The 16,728-nt window shown below is 58.2% G+C and overlaps 1 protein-coding gene across 1 annotated transcript; it reads left to right on the top strand.

Annotated features, from left to right (window-relative positions):
- Window positions 1–244: 244 nt before the first annotated feature.
- NCKAP5L (NCK associated protein 5 like) lies at window positions 245–12,676 on the top strand. The gene is made up of 11 exons (XM_021704878.1): window positions 245–367; window positions 1,136–1,204; window positions 1,330–1,368; window positions 2,099–2,218; window positions 5,503–5,616; window positions 6,685–9,314; window positions 10,166–10,328; window positions 10,547–10,628; window positions 11,000–11,308; window positions 11,388–11,530; window positions 11,873–12,676. Exons 1-11 carry the CDS (start codon window positions 245–247, stop codon window positions 12,083–12,085), a joined length of 4,005 nt encoding a protein of 1,334 aa, XP_021560553.1. The 3' UTR covers window positions 12,086–12,676.
- Window positions 12,677–16,728: the final 4,052 nt, after the last annotated feature.

The raw sequence follows: 16,728 nt of genomic DNA on the forward strand, positions 1-16,728 counted from the left end.
CAGTGACTGGGGTTTATAAAACAATGGTCTCCGTTCTTAAAATGGGCAGAGTGTGTCTGTGTGTCTGTCCCAGGACCAGAAGAGCCTGAGTCAGACCCTGAGTTGTTACAATATCCGTGGCCCACTGGTCACACTAGACTTCCAGAATGCTGACGAGTTTTGTCTTTGTCCTCCTCCTCCACTCACCTCCTCCCTGTGCCCTGGAGTAGCCTGCCAGGGCGTCTCTCACTTGTTCCAGGGCCTGATGTCGGAGGCCATGGACCAGCCCGCTGGGAGCCCTGGAAAGCCGAGGCCGGGAGAGGGTGGTGACAGTGGCATGGAACCGGGCACCTGCCAGGAGCTCCTGCACCGACTTCGGGAGCTAGAGGTGGGGCACGAGACGGTGGGGGGGAGGGCAGTGCCGTCTGGGGCCGTCTGGGGCCCTCGGGAGCTTGGGTAGGCGTTATGGATGTGGGTGGACCTTCCTCTCAACCCGCTTTGCCGGGCTGGAGCAGAGCTGAACGTTCTCTAGCAAAGCTCCTCTGAGAAGCCCTTTCTTTGCTCTGAGCTCTCCAAACTGGGGGTCGGGGGGGGGGCAGCTTGGGACAAGAGGCATGCACAGGGGCAGGGCTGTCCTAGCCCCCAAATGTCTCCCTTCTTTACCCCCTTTTCTCCCCCCACTTTCACGCCCTTGCCGGTTTAAGAAAGGCATGGTCACAGGGGCCACAGGAAGAAGGGTTTAGATGACCCAGGGCTTAGGATTTGAGGGAAAAGGACAAGGATCCCTCACTAAGCTCTTTGCCATATTCTTAAGACCCTGCCCCCCTCCCTCCAGCCTCCTCTGCCCTCCCCCCAGGGAAATAAGGATTACTTTGGGCACATCCCAGCTTAGGTCCTCCTGGCCAGTGTCTCCGCAGTCCCTCCAACCTCCCTGACTGAGGTTGGGGTTTACAGAAAACCAGCCATCTCAGCTCTGCCTTTCTGATGCCTTCCGTCCATCTCTGCAGGCCTCCCCGTGGGGAATCCAGCCAGAGCCAAGAGCTGGGATAGGGGTGTAGCTAGTAAACTCCATGCCTCCCCTTCCCCAAAAGGAATTTGCCCTGGTGGAGGAATGATCCCACAGCCTCCTTATCGGCCCCCTTTCTCCTTCCTGCAGGCAGAGAACTCGGCGCTTGCTCAGGCCAATGAAAACCAGCGGGAGACCTATGAACGCTGTCTAGATGAGGTCTGTGGGGTCTCCAGGGGGACTGATGCAGGGGGAGGTGGGGAAGCTGGGAGGAGCACGGGTTGTCGGTGCTCCAGGCAGAGGCTGGTGGGCTGATGGCTGTGCCTCGGGCCCTCTGTCCCCAGGTTGCCAACCATGTGGTGCAGGCACTGCTAAACCAGAAGGTAAGCAGCCACGGGAGACGTTCTCGCCCCTGAGCCCAGACGCCCTGGGGAGAGGCCCTGAATACAGCAGGGGAAGTCCTTCCCGGGGACCCCTGAGCCTACTCACGTAGGGGCTAGAGGAGGGAGCTTGGTGGAAGTGGCCTATTGACCCTCCAACAAGGCTCCTTCTCCCCACCTCGGACAGGTCCATACTGTTCTACCTGGAGGAGAGGTGGGCTAGGTAAGGCCAGGTCTCTGAGCTACGGTAGCTTTGATGTGGGCTTGAATCCTTCCCTAATCCTGGCCCCAGCTGGTTTCTCCAGATTGTGATGGCCTTGATAGCAGTGTTAATATTGTGAGCATAAGGTGGCATCTAAATATTTACTCAAGTACTGTGGGAACTTCTTGACTTCTGAGCCACTCTGACCCCCAGGTCTTCCTCTGCCTTATATGGGCCCTTCTTTGATGTGTGGTTTCTTAGAGGCAGGGGGTTGGCTCAAGGGATGGGAAAGATGCCAAAGGGAATAGGATTTACCTCCCACCAGGGGTGGTAGACTTTAGAGAATTTACCATCCCCAGAAAATATGACAGCTACAAACATAGGCAGGCTCAGCTTCCCCTAGAAGGAGGCTGCAGGAGAAGGGCATGCCCAGCAGGAGTGCCCGCTACTCTGATGAAGGAGACTGGGCTCATACAACTCGCCCCCTCCCCGCTATCCTCTCCTTGTCTCCCTCCGCCTCCCTGGGCTCAGGACCTGCGGGAGGAGTGCATCAAGCTGAAGAAGAGGGTGTTTGAGCTGGAACGGCAGAACCAGATGCTGAGCGCCCTGTTTCAGCAGAAACTCCAGCTGACGACAGGCTCCCTCCCTCAGGTGGGCACAAGCGATTCTCCTTCCCTCCTCCTGCCTCAGCTTCCTGCCGCTCCCAGCCCCATCAGCATCATCACCTTCTTTTCTCCCGACACTTGAAGAAGCGGGCCACCAGCCATTCCCCTCCACTCTGGGGGCTGTGGCCATCTGGGAAAGGCCCATCTAGCCTGATAGATCTGAGCCTTAGTTGGGGAGGGGACGACTCCCTGAGTCCCCTCAAGCTTGGCTCTCCCCCGCCTCCCAGGTGCTCCTTGCCCCACTGGATGTCATCCCTGTTGTTGACAGAGAAGGTTCTTGCTTGGCTCCTGCCCTGTGTGGGGTGATGGGTGGAGGCTGAAAATGCAATGATTTCAAGCTCCCAAGGGGCCCCTTTGGCCACCGTGTTGCTTCTTCTTGGCCAGGGGCAGGGGCGGGGCTGGGCGTAAGGCGCCCAGTGCTGGGCGTCACAGAGAGGTCAGGAAAGGCACGTCCCAGCCACCCCCACCCCCCCACCCCCCGCCCCGGGTCATTCTGTGTGGGTGTGTAGTTGCATATGCTCGCAGAGTGACACACAGGCGTGTCCTCAAACGTTAGTCCCTGATCGTAGACCTGACACCTGCCTTATCCGGGAAAAGCAGAAGGCTACTAGGTGTGAATCCTGTACTCAGTTAAGATGTCCCTTGGGGGGCGCCTGGGTGGCTCAGTTGGTTAAGCGGCTGACTCTTGATCTCAGCTCAGGTCTTGATCTCAAGGTTGTGAGTTCACGCTCTATATTGGGCTCCATGCTGGGCACGGAGCCTACTTAAAAGAACAACAAAAAAGATGTCACCTGCGGTCGCTGTATCAGGAGCCCCAAGGCTGGGGTGAGATATGGGGGTGGGAGGATCAGGACCAGCTCCAGGGACCTGAAGTGAACCTTGGGTTCTCAGGTTCAGCCAGCACATCCCTACCCCACCCCCAACCTTGACAAGAAGAAAACTACCTTCTGGGTGTATCTGTCTGAATGTGTGTGCCTGTCTGATGCAAGCCAGGCAGCTCTTGGCCCCCAGACCTTAAGCAGGATGCCCCACGGCTCACTGGCTGAGGCTTCTCATCACCATGGCCTTTTTGGAGGCTCTGTCCCCAAGGCCCATGCAGAGCTGGGTCTGAGTTGATGGCAATAACTTTGTAGCTCTTCCTGCCCTGGACAGGTCCCCCTGGGATCCCCAGAGGCCTAACCCCGCTAGCCAAGCTCATCCCGTGCATACCTTTCTTGGCGACCAGTGATAACAGAGGTGTAGATCATCCTTAAATCACTGAAATGAAATCTGGGACCTTTAGGGGTTTGGGGCAATAGATCTATCTTCCCCAGTGGTAACATGACATAATAGAAAGAGCATAAACCTTGGCCTCAGATACGCTTGGATTGGGCCCCTAACTTAGCTAATTCTTAGCTATGTGACCCTGGGCAAATTATTTAACCTTATGAACCCGTTTTTTCTTAAAAGTGAGGATTAAGATACCCATATTGCAGGTTATCATGAGGATGAAATGAAATAATATATAGTGTTTGGCCCATAGTTGTAGTCAATGATTAGCAACTATTTATATTATTAATGTTACTCTCAAGTTGTGCTTTGCTAGGATGAAAGCTCCATTGAGCAAATGCTAATTAAGCTCTTACTGTGGGCAGCGCCTTTGGCAAGGCGTGTATGGAATTGGACAGGGTTGGGACGCCTGGGTGGCTCAGTCGGTTAAGCGTCTGCCTTCGGCTCAGGTCATGATCCCAGGGTCCTGGGATCGAGTCCCGCATCGGGCTCCCTGCTCCGCGGGGAGCCTGCTTCCCCCTCTGCCTCTGTCTCTCTCTCTGTCTCTCATGAATAAATAAATAAAATCTTTAAAAAAAAAAAAAAAAAAAGGAATTGGACAGGGCTGTGGTGTGTGCAGAGCACGTAAACCCTGAGTCTGCTCCGGTCTGCTGCGAGCTAAGGCAGGTCTGCAGACAGCCATAGTACGGAGCTGGGTGACAGTACTGTCCACGAGCCCGGAGCGGGGAGAGGCCAGCAGAGTGGCCTTAGAGAGGTGACATTGGACCTGGGCCTTGCTGCACGGGCGATTTAAAAAGTAGAGTTGCAGGTGGGGAGAAGGGATGCCCTGTGGGAAGAACTGCAGGGAAACCCCGGGCAGAAGCAAGCTGTTCGGCTGGGCTGGAACGGAGGCTGTGCCCAGGAATAGCAGTGAGAACCAGAGGTGGCGGGCGCCTGGGTGGCTCAATCGTTAAGCGCCTGCCTTCGGCTCAGGTCATGATCCCAGGGTCCTGGGATCGAGCCACGCGTCGGGCTCCCTGCTCCGCAGGAAGCCTGCTTCTCCCTCTCCCACTCCCCCTGCTTGTGTTCCTGCTCTCGCTCTCTCTCTCTCTGTCAAATAAATAAATAAAATCTTTAAAAAAAAAGAACCAGAGGTGGCATCAGGGAAGGACCAGCAGGCCGGGCCCAGAATGCCGGCAGAGGGGTCCAGACCTGTCTCCTTCGGCAAGTGGGCAGGAATAGGAGGCTTTAGAGGAAAAGGAAAAAAAAATACTTCTGCTTCGTGGATAAGGGATTTGTAAAGCCACTGAACCAGGTCGGGGAGACAAACGCTGAGCAGCATCCAGGCCAGAGGAGTGAGGATCTGGGCTGTAGCCGGCCGGCCAGAAGAGGGAGAAACACCCCAGAGGCAGGGGTTTAAAGCTGACTCCTGTCTAGTCGAGACGCCTCGGTGATGGAAATGACATTCACAGGGACTGAGAGAGAGGTGACCCGTGATTCCATAGTGGTACTTTTGTCATCCTCAGAGACCATTTGGGCGGGGGGGAGCAGAGATGAGAGCCCCTACCATCTCTCTTCTCGGACCCAGTAACAGATGCCTCTGCGTCAGTCTCAGCTGTCCCGGGGAAGCTAGGGTCATAGGCAGAACAGGAAGGGGCTGTTGGGGGCCGGCCCTCTATAATCGGAAGGGGGCCCCGCAGAGAAGCAGAGTGGTCCTGGAGCCGCAAATTAGGCTTGCCACTGCCCTCTGCCCCTGGGACCTTCTTCTTTCTCCAGAGTCCCAGGGCATCTCCCTGCCACCTGGGCTCACATGTCTTCATTCCACCTGTGCACAGTCTCCCGAGGCTCCTCTGACCAAGTGGCAGGGATGGTGGCGGAAGCCACACTGGAGGCCAAGAGACGTCCCCAAAGGAGCAGACTTGGAAGAACATTTTCCTGCCCTGGAGGGGAAGGCCGAACTTCGTGAGGGGGTAGGGACCCGGGACACACAGCCCCAGTGCTAACTCTGCCTCTCCCCTGCAGATCCCACTCGCGCCGCTCCAGCCGCCTTCAGAGCTACCGGCCTCTCCCTCCCTGAGCTCTGCCGAGGGACCGACCACCCTGCTGCCGCTGGGGCACTGTGCTGGGCAGAGAGAGGTAGGAGGGCTGGCCAGAGTGCTCTGTGGCTTTGCTGGCGACGGACTCCTCAGTCGGTTCTCTGTTGCTGCTTCCTAAGGAGTGCCAGGGGGAGGGCTGCTCCCTGGTGCTCAGATCCTCATCTGGGTATGAGCCTCAGACCGGGAGAAACAGGACCCCACTGCCAGTCACTAGCCTTGCGAGCAAAGTTAGTTAGTGGTAGACTCGTGGTTACCATTTCCTGAGCTCTCGCTCTGTGCTGCACACCTGGATCTCATTTATATATTTTTTAATAATTTTTGACCTATATTCACAATTGTCTCTATTCAAGTCTAGAACTATTACTCATTTTTTCTTTTGCTTCCGTGGTTTCCTTTATTTTAGGATGTTAAGCACAATTACCACCCCATTTTATAGACGATGCCGTGAAGCTTAGGTGAAAAAACTAGCTGAAGTCCGTATAACTAGTTGAGCGGTAGACCTGGGACTTGAACCTACATAGTCTGGCTCAGGGACCTGTGTGGTTAAGCACTATGCCAGATGAGCTGGGCCCAAGAAGGAGCTGGGCAGAAACGGGGAGAGGCTTGCCGTGGAGCTGTCCCAGTTGCCTCCTCCCTGGGGTGCGGGTCCGCAGGACAGCTGTCTGACCCGAGAAGGCCTGGGCTTGCTGGCAGGGACTGACTTAGCACTTGGCCACATAGCATCCCCTTCTTGAGTCTCTGTGTTCTTTCTGGAGCCTGGAAAATGGACAGGCCTCCCTCCCCTGGGGCAAACATAGATATCAGGGTTGTAGGTGGTGTCAGCCCTGCTGACCCAAACAGTAGTGGGGCGGTGGAAGCAGGGGGGTGCTCGGATAACCAGGAAGGGAGGTGAGGTCCCCACCCCACCCCAGGTACACCAGGAGGAAGAGTTGGGGTAACCAGGGCTCAGTGACTTAAGGAAGCTGAGCTGTCCTATCCGAGAAGCTGTTAATTCCTTTTGGGGACTCGGACAAAACCAGGCCAGCTCTGTTCCTGACATACTCAATTTGGCCCAGCTCAGGTCCTAGGCCTGCACGCGGGCCCCTCCTCATGTCGTTTCTCCCCAAAGGTGTGTTGGGAGCAGCAGCTGCGGCCAGGAGGCCCAGGACCCCCGGGACCCCCGGCCGCCCCACCCCCGGCACTGGATGCCCTGTCCCCGTTCCTTCGAAAGAAAGCGCAGATCCTGGAGGTGCTGAGAGCCCTGGAAGAAACTGACCCCTTGCTTCTTTGCTCGCCTGCCACCCCATGGCGGCCCCCAGGCGAGGGTCCCGGCTCCCCAGAGCCGATCAACGGCGAGCTGTGTGGCCCGCCCCAGCCTGAACCCTCCTCCTGGGCCCCCTACCTGCTCCTAGGCCCTGGTAGCCTGGGAGGCCTGCTACACTGGGAGCGCCTCTTGGGGGGCCCAGGGGAGGAAGAGGGTGCTGGGCGGCCCTGGGGCCCTGGTAGGGGCTCCTCCCAGGCCCAAGGCACTGGCTCTGGGCCACCCTGTGCCCCAGGCAGCAGCAGCTCCTCCTCCTCGGATGAGGCAGGTGACCCCAACGAGGCACCCAGCCCTGACACCCTGCTTGGGGCCCTGGCCCGCAAACAGTTGAACCTGGGCCAGCTCCTTGAGGACACAGAGTCTTACCTACAGGCCTTCTTGGCCGGGGCTGCAGGCCCACTCAACGGGGACCAGCCAGGTCCCGCGCAGCCATCTTCCCCAGACCAGGGCCCCCCACAGCTATCCAAGTCCAAAGGCCTCCCCAAGTCAGCTTGGGGTGGGGGTACCCCAGAGGCCCACAGGCCGGGCTTTGGTGCTACCTCAGAGGGCCAGGGGCCCCTCCCCTTCCTCAGCATGTTCATGGGTGCGGGTGATGCCCCCCTGGGCTTGCGGCCTGGCCACCCCTACTCCTCATCTCAGGTGAAAAGCAAGCTCCAAATTGGCCCCCCTTCTCCTGGGGAAGTCCAGGGACCCCTTCTGCCCTCTCCAGCTAGAGGTCTCAAGTTTCTAAAGCTGCCTCCAGCTTCGGAGAAGGTCCCCAGCCCAGGAGGCCCCCAGCTCAGCCCCCAGCTTCCCCGGAACTCCCGAATCCCCTGTCGCCACAGTGGTTCTGATGGCAGCCCCTCCCCGCTGCTGGCCCGCAGGGGTCTGAGTGGAGGAGAGCTGTCCCCGGAGGGAGCACAGGGCCTGCCCACCAGCCCTTCCCCCTGCTCTGCAGCTCTGGACTCTGCACAGCTCAGACCTCCCCAGCCAGCGTTGTCCACCACGCTGTCCCCGGGACCCGTGGTCTCTCCCTGCTATGAGAACATCCTGGACCTTTCCCGGAGCACCTTTAGGGGGCCTTCCCCAGAGCCACCTCCATCCCCACTGCAGGTACCCACCTACCCACAATTAACTCTGGAGGTGCCACGGGCCCCTGAGGTCCTCAGAAGTCCTGGAGCTCCCTCCAGCCCTTGCCTCCCAGAATCCTGCTCCTATGGGAATGCCCAGGAGAAGAGTTTGGACAAAGCCGGTTCGGAGTCTCCCCATCCTGGCCGCCGGACCCCTAGCAGCTCATCTAAGAAGCCCAGCCAGGGGGCAGGGCGGCGACCTGGGGATCCTGGCTACACCCCTCTGCGGGACAGACTGGCAGCCCTGGGGAAACTGAAGACTGGCCCCGAAGGGCCAGAGAAAAACGGGGTGCCAGCCAGGCCTGGCACCGAGAAGGTGCGGGGAGCAGGGAGGTCAGCGGAGAGCCCTGGAGACGTGGCGCCTCCCACCCCCCGGCCTCCTGAGGGGCCAGAAGCCAAGGGGGCCCTGCGGGGGGCAGTGGCCTTAGGCACGAGCAGCCTGAAGCAGCAAGACCCTGGGCTCCTGGGGGACCCCGGGGCCCGAGTCTACTCCTCCCACTCCATGGGGGCCCGGGTGGACCTGGAGCCCGTCTCACCAAGGAGCTGCCTCACCAAAGTGGAGCTGGCCAAGAGCCGGCTGGCAGGGGCCCTGTGCCCCCAGGTACCCCGCACCCCTGCCAAAGTGCCCACCTCAGCCCCCAGCCTTGGCAAGCCCAATAAGAGCCCCCATGGCAGCCCGACGAAGCTACCTTCCAAGTCCCCCACCAAGGTGGTACCCCGCCCGGGGGCCCCACCGACCACCAAGGAGCCCCCTAAGCCTGACAAGGGGAAGGGCCCACCGTGGGCCGACTGCGGCGGCGCTCCGGCCCAGCCTCCGTCCCCTGCCCCTGGCCCTGCAGACCCAAGCCAAGGCCCCGACGGCCGGGCCCCGCACTCGGCCATCGAGGAGAAGGTGATGAAGGGCATCGAGGAGAACGTGCTGCGGCTCCAGGGCCAGGAGCGGGCACCGGGCGCCGAGGCCAAGCACCGCAACGCCAGCAGCATCGCCAGCTGGTTCGGCCTGAAGAAGAGCAAGCTGCCGGCGCTGAACCGGCGCGCAGAGGCCGCCAAGAGCAAGGAAGCGGCCGGCGGGGGCTCCCCGCTCCGGAAGGAGGTCAAGATGGAAGCCCGGAAGCTGGAGGCCGAGAGCCTCAACATCTCCAAGCTGATGGCTAAGGCGGAAGACCTCCGCCGGGCACTGGAGGAGGAGAAGGCCTACCTGAGCAGCCGAGCCCGGCCGCGGCCCGGAGGACCGGCTCCAGGACCGAGTACGGGGCTGGGGCAGGTGCAGGGCCAGCTGGCTGGCATGTACCAGGGCGCGGACACCTTCATGCAGCAGCTGCTCAACAGGTGAGGAAGGCCTGGCCCCGGTCAGCAGGCGCTGAGTAGCTGGGGGGCACCCCCCCCCCCCCGCCATGGGCCCTCCTGGGGCTGGGACTGCTTTCCCTGAGAGCAGAAAGGGCAGGAGGTCGATCGAGTAAAATGCCCCCAAAGCATCTAGGGGCTAATGGGCTGGCCCAGAGGAAAGATCGGGGCTTAGGTCGGAAGCCCGGGCTTTGTGCCCCAGCCCCCCTCCTCTCTGGCCGCCTGATGTTGCACGTGCTGAGACCCAGCTTCTCATTGAAGAAGAGTTAACAGTCCACATTCTCCTGAGTTGCCTCCAGCGTCAGCTGGAGTTAACCGTGGGCTGATAGGGGTCTTACTCTGGGATTTTCTGTCCCATAGCACACGGGGCTCCGCTCCCCATCTTGCCCTTTGCCACCTGCCACAGACTCAGCAGCGGGAGCGGTGGCTCAGAGAAGGGGCCGTCCCGTCTGGGGGTTGTTCCGTCCGGGCCAGATGAGGCAGAATGTCCATAGGGGTTGGGCACCGGGTGGCGGTGTGGCCTGTGTGGACCAGTAGGTGACCAGGCTGCCATCTACTAGCAGATGGCGTCAAGAGGTCTCTAGGCTTGACCCTGTGTGGCTTTTGGAGAACTTGTCCCATCTCCCCTGCCGTTTCTCTGAGGTTTTTCCTAGAGCTTCTGCCTGTTCCCAGCATCAGGAGGAGTTGATGGCGGCAGCCACCGGGGCTATGTCCCCTTTCCCAGGGGCCAGGGGCAGTGGGGATTTCGCTAGACCCGCCCCACCGGAGGGAGTGAGGTCCGAGTGTCTGGGTGCACCCGGGCCTCCCTTCACCTTCTTCTACCCCGCTGCCTGTAGGGTGGATGGCAAGGAGCTGCCGCCCAAGAACTGGCGGGAGCCCAAACCCGAGTATGGCGATTTCCAGCCAGTGTCCTCTGACCCCAAGAACCCCTGGCCAGCCTGTGGGCCTCGAAATGGCCTGGTGGGGCCTCTTCAGAGCTGTGGAAAACCTCCTGGAAAGGTAGGTTCTTGGTGGCTAGGTATTGGGCCTGGCTCTGTGGCCCTGCCAGATCTCCCACCCCCTGGAGGGTCCCCCTTCCCTGGGTCGTGGAAGCTGCTGGGTGTACTCGTGGTCTCAGGGGGCTGGTGGGCTCCGGGGGTCCTAATGACAGAGCTTGGGGAGGGGCCTGGACGGGGGTGGAAGGAATGGGTTCTGAGGTCTCCTGTACCCCCACGCAGCCGAACAGCGAGCCGGGAAGGCGGGAAGAGATGCCCTCAGAGGACAGCCTGGCTGAGCCAGTGCCCACCTCACACTTCACAGGTCAGCAGGGTCAGGGGCCAAGGATGGGACCTGCCCCTCAGCCCCTGCCCACTTTACTCCTTTCTTGTCACTGCAGCAGGTGCCAGGCCCTGAGTGCCATCTTGGGGCCAAGCACCAGGTAGGCACTGGAGCTGCACAGAACTAAATCCCTCCCTGCCCTTGGGTACCTGGCCTGCTTCCCTCCCCGCCGCCCCACATATCCCTCCACGTCTAGGGGAGTTGAGGGGGAGGACTGGCAGGGGTGACAGCCTGTTGGGCCAGGAGGGGCCCTGCCCAGGTGGGGAGCCCTGGCTGGGGCAGAAAGCCGGAAGAAGAAGGCAGAGGGGCGGAGCCTGCAGCCTCCCCTCCCTGACTTACCCTCCCCTCCCCAGCCTGTGGCTCCTTGACTCGAACCCTGGACAGTGGCATTGGGACCTTTCCACCCCCAGACCATGGCAGCAATGGGACCCCCAGCAAGAATCTTCCCAAGACAAAGCCACCACGGCTGGACCCCCCACCCGGAGTGCCCCCGGCTCGGCCCCCACCCCTTACCAAAGTCCCCCGCCGTGCCCACACGCTGGAGCGTGAGGTGCCAGGCATAGAGGAGCTGCTGGTGAGCGGGCGGCACCCTAGCATGTCAGCCTTCCCCGCGCTGCTCACCGCCGCTCCGGGCCACCGGGGCCATCAGACCTGTCCTGACGGTGAGTAGACGGGCAGAAGGGCGGGTCGTCCCTGGAGCCTCTACCTGCCACCACCCACCTTCCCCTTGTCCCCATGCAGATCCCTGTGAAGACCCAGGCCCTCCCCCTCCTGTCCAGCTGGCTAAGAACTGGACCTTCCCCAACGCGAGGGCAGCCAACAGCTCCGCTGACCCTTTTCTATGCCCATCCCGACAATTGGAGGGGCTGCCCAGGACCCCCATGGTGAGCATGGCCAGAAAGGGGACAGGCCTGGAGGGCAGGAGGGACATGGGGAGAGCAGTTCCTGCAACGAGGTACAGCCCTGTCTTAGAAGAGGCTGAAGGGTCAGCCCCCTTGGATGCCCCTCCGGGCAGCGCACCCACCTGCCCCTTCTCACACCCCTCTTGGAGAAAGGGTTTCTCTCCCTCCCCAGAACCTCAGTTGGACCATGCTCAGTTGTGCCTCGGGCCACCTTGGTGGGCCCCCTCTGCAGCACCCCGTCAGATGGGCAGAGCCCAGCACCTCTCCAGCCCGGCTGGGGGGCGGTGAAAGGAGCTACCTCCTGAGCTTCCCTTCCTTTCCCAGGCCCTGCCCATGGACCAGAAGCGGAGCCTGGAGCCCAGCCGCCCAGCCCCTACACCCCAGGGCCCGGCATTTGGAGGTAGCCGCACGCCCAGCACATCGGACGTGGGCGAGGAAGGAAGAGTGGCCAGTGGCGGCCCCCCAGGTCTGGAGACCTCAGAGTCTCTCAGTGACTCCCTCTACGATTCACTCTCCTCCTGTGGGAGTCAAGGCTGAGGGGCTGCGCCACACTAGGGCCCCTCTCTGGCGTTGGAGACCACTGACTGGACCAGCTGTCCTCGTGCCCCATCCCTCGGGGCCCATGGGGCCCCTCCCTGCAGCGACCAAGGAGGCAGATGGATCAGAAGGTGAAGGGGGTCCCTGACACACCCCATTACCCACCGCTGCTGTGGAGGGGATGCCCACTGTCAGCTCAGGGAGAGACCCCACCCTTGGTCCCTTCTCTCACCTGGAGTAAGGCTCGTCCTCTGAGGGCCTGGGGGTTCAAGGTCGCTGTGTCCCGGCCCCCAGCGCCCCCTTGAGGCTGAGCCACCTTGTGGTGCTGGGCTTCCCGCCCACCAGCTGTGCCATCTCCAACCTGGCTGCTCCCTGCCCTGGAGCCCCGAGGGGCCAGCCCAGAGTCCCCGGGCCGGTGGAGTTTGGGGGGCGAAGGGTCAAGTTGCCTTCTCTCTCTGTCTGCCCTGGTCCTCCCTGCTGTCTGGATGGTGCTGCCCTCCCCTGCCCCATGTCTTTGGGGTCCGTTTGTCTGTCTTTTTGTGGTTTTTTTATATTGAAGCGCCTGGCCCAGCCCCCGCCCCCATCCCCGCACTGCGGTTAATTTATCTGTCGTTAAGAACTCGGCTGCTCTGCTTCCAGCCTCTGCTTCTGCCCTATTCCTAATAAAACGTGGAGGCCCCTCCCTGCCCTGGACTCCGCTTTTTCTGTGGGAGGTCTCCGGGGTGGACAGATGGGTGGGGGCTGCATGGGCGCCAGGGTGAGGGACCCCAGGGACCTAGACTTGGCCTCAGGTGCCCTTGTGAGGCAGCCCCCTGCCACCAGCAGAGCTGCTGGTGGGGTCACCTTAGAAGGTCACGAAGGGTTGGGGTGTGGGACCTACTTAGGCCTGGAATGGTGCCTGGGGTCGGGGGATTCATTCCCCTGCGGTAGGGCAGAGGCTGGGCTGCCTGTGGGGGAGGGGTGCGGCTGTGGGCGGGCGCTCAAACTCCAGTACATACTGGGGGGGATGGGGTGTGCAGTGAGCTTCGGGGGCTGCTGTGTAGACAGAGTTAAGTGTCTGTAGCCTCCTGTTGCCAGAAAGCAAAGCACAGCTGAGTCTCAAACTGTTGCCACCTTCTTCTTTTTTTTTTTTTTAATATTTTATTTATTTGAGAGAGAGGGAGAGCATGAATGGGGGAGGAACAGAGGCAGAGGGAGAAGCAGACTCCCCACTGAGCAGGAAGCCCGAAATGAAGTGGGGCTCCATGCCAGGACCCCGGGATCATGACCTGAGCCGAAGGCAGACGCTTAACTGACTGAGCCCCCCCCAGGCACCCCCTGTTGCCACCTTCTTATCTCTCCTCAGACATTGGGCTTTCCCCCCAGATCTTCTTGCCCCTATTTCTACCTCAGATTTCTTTCTTTGTTTTTTTCTTTCTTCTTTCTTTCTTTCTTTTTTTTTTTTTAAAGATTTTATGTATTTATTTGACAGGGAGAGAGCAGGAACACAAGCAAGGGGAGCAGCAGAGGGAGAGGGAGAAGCAGGCTCCCGGCAGAGCAGGGAGCCCGATGTGGGGCTTGATCTCAGGACCCTGGGATCATGATCTGAGCTGAAGGCAGATGCTTAACCAACTGAGCCACCCAGGTGCCCCTCTACCTCACATTTCAACCAGAAGTTCCCCTTGCTCTGAAATTCTCACTTCAGGAAGGGGAGGCCAAGAATGAGGCTGTGTGGAAGGGTCTAGGCTTCTAGGAGTTATTTCATACTCTCCACATGGCATGAAAAGGCCACGGGGTGGCGGTGGCCCTCTAGGCCTTGGATTTCCCGTTGGGCATGAAGCTGGGCATTAGCTGGAGGTAAGCCAGGGGGCACCTAGACCATCACACATTGGCCAGCCAAGTTGGGCCAAGGAGGACCTCCTTCCTGCCCAGGTTGCCAGGTGTGGGGTGACTTGTTGAGTGCCCATCAGACCTAGCCGGTACCTAGCCTCTCCCCATCATGTACAATCTGAAGGCCACCTGGGCAGCAGGTGCTCAGTACCCCTGGCCTTGTGGCTGGGATTCTGGACCGTTCATCATGGGGGTGGGGGCCCTCTGGCGAACACATGGTCTGTGTTGGCACCACAGGCTTGCAGAGCTGAGGTCAGGGGTGCCTGGCAGGGAGTAGGGCTGGGCCCATTCACACCTTGGTGGTACGCTGGCTGTCGCTCTGTGCCCTGGCCAGCCCAAGGAAGGTCAGGGTAGAGAGGGTGTCTGGGCCTCCCTTTAAACTAGCTCCTTTCACTGGTGTCTCCAGCCCCGGAATGCTCCAGAGAGCAGTAGAAGAACTCCCCCCATTAAAATAAACACCTACCATGGCGCCAGCCTGGCTGAGAAGTGATGGAGCCTCAGGAGAGTGGTTTCTTTCCAAGTGTGTAGCTTGCCTTTCTTCTGGCAGGACTTTAATCTCCTCCTCCCTTTTTGGCCTATGGATCACTCCTGATGGGCAGGGCTTGAGAGCACTAGACAGGGAACTCAAGAGTCTTAGCCACTGAGTCTGGTTTTGTGGGAAAGTGGCATCCTTTCTCTGGGCCTTGGTTTTCCTTATCTATGGAAGAAAGATCAGGAGATTGGGCCAGACCACCTTTCTCCTTAGCTCTCTAGTTCCTCCTATGTCTCCTTTAATCTGGCCTCTCTCCCTCCCGTTTCCCTTGGTTGATGTCCTGGAAGAAATTAACAAGTCTTAGAGAAGGCTCAAGTCAGATATCTTGGTTTTCCCTAAACGTCCGAATCCCATTTTCTCACTTCCATCTTCTACCTGCAGCTCCTTTCCCATTGTCCCTTCCGCTTTTAGGGGCTAGCGAATGATATTGCCAGGCTGCTAATCTGCCTCTTGCCACGGGGGCTTATACAAAGGCTACATCCTTCTAATTTTTTATTTCTGGGCTCTTCGGGCGCCTTTCTCTGTTTGAACCTGATGTATTACCTCATTTCCTTGTTAGTCCAGAATTGTTTGCCTGCCGGGTATTTACCCTCTGTCCTTTCCGGGAAAGAGTTTGGCATGGTGGGTTTGACTCTGGACTCCACTTCTGTCAAGCTGAGACCAGGTGGTACATCCATGTTTGTGTCACCAGGGTCTGGCCCGTCTGCTGTCAGGCTCTGTTCTGCAGTGTTGCAAATGCTAGGTGTCCCCTCGGCCCCTGGGGCAGCGTGGGCCAAGCAACCTCAGGCACACCTGGTACCTGGGAGCTAGCCCTGCCCTCCTGACAGTTCCAAGGTGGGCAGCTCCATTCCTAAATCTGCCCATGTCCAGCCCACAGAACTGGGTGCGCCCTCCGTCTGAAGTAAGCCTGTGGAGGGGGGACACACACGTGGGTCAAAGACACTCCTGGGGAACAAGTTTCTCCTTGTACTTCAAGGAAGGGTTTGGCTAAAAGACTACTTGATCTTCACTATGGCAGAATGCTGCATATCTCGGTTGGCAACATCTGCTGGCAGGATTAAGGTGACCTCACTATTTTCTCCATGAACAATGGGTGATGTTTGCCTTACCATTGTGTGTGACCCCTTCTGCTGAATTTTCCAAACAGAGGAAGCCCAAACTGCCAGGCCCCCCTTATCCCCCCTTCAAATGGCGTTAAGGCATCAGCAAAAGACTGAGAAGGTTTCAGGTTTCACATCACTGGACACCCTGCCTTTTACAGGAAATGTCCTAAAATGTTAACAGGTTTTCTCTGGCTTGCCAAGAGTTTTTACTGCTAGATTTTCTACAAATAGTATGTTCTGTTTTCTTTATCAAAAAAGGTTTTAAAAAAGAAACAGTCATGCTCTGCAGCAAACTCTAGATATACCCACCCATCCTTTAATCCTGTGTGAGTTAATTCAAACATGTACTTTTTTTTAAAGACACATGAAGGTGAAGTAAATACAGGTGAGCATTTCTATGATCTTGGAATGGGGATGAACTTTTAAAAGTGTTTTTTATAAGTACTAAAGACATACAAATTATAAAAGTGCATGTTTTTTAAAAAAATCTTTTTTAAAAGGTGCATTTTTTTCTTTAAAAAAAGAAAGGTGACTGAAGTTGAATAGAACATTATAGAAGGAAGAAGCATCTCTTTCATACTCCAACTCCCAGCCTCACTCCCCAGATATAACCCATGCTGATCAGTAACCTTTTCAAATCATGTTTTAAATGCACGCACGTGTGCACGCACACACACACAGCACGTTTATGTTGACCTTTTATTAAACAATGAGATTATTCTATAGTTACTGATCTGCTTCTTTTAGCATTTAATGATACATCTTGGAGATTTTTCCAAAGTCCGTGAATCTCCATTACCATACACGGTCTTCTGTTGTATGGATGGGCCATGTATATTTGTGTTCCCATGACAAATAGTGCTGCAGCGAACACTGCATATGTGTCTTTGGCCACTTGTGTATTTTCACAAGATAAATTTTTACCAATGGAATTGCTAGGTCGGGGCCACCTGGGTGTCTCAGTCAGTTAAGCGTCTGCTTTCAGCTCAGATCATGATCCTGGAGTCCCAGGATCGAGCCCCACATCGGGCTCCCTGCTCAGAGTGGAGTCTGCTTCTCCCTCTGCCCCTCACCCTGCTTGTGCTCTCTCTCTCTCTCTCTCTCTCTCAAATAAATAAATAAAATACATTTTTTTTAAA

Source organism: Neomonachus schauinslandi, chromosome 5, assembly GCF_002201575.2.
Source record: "Neomonachus schauinslandi chromosome 5, ASM220157v2, whole genome shotgun sequence".
NCBI classification, from domain to species: Eukaryota; Metazoa; Chordata; class Mammalia; order Carnivora; family Phocidae; genus Neomonachus; species Neomonachus schauinslandi.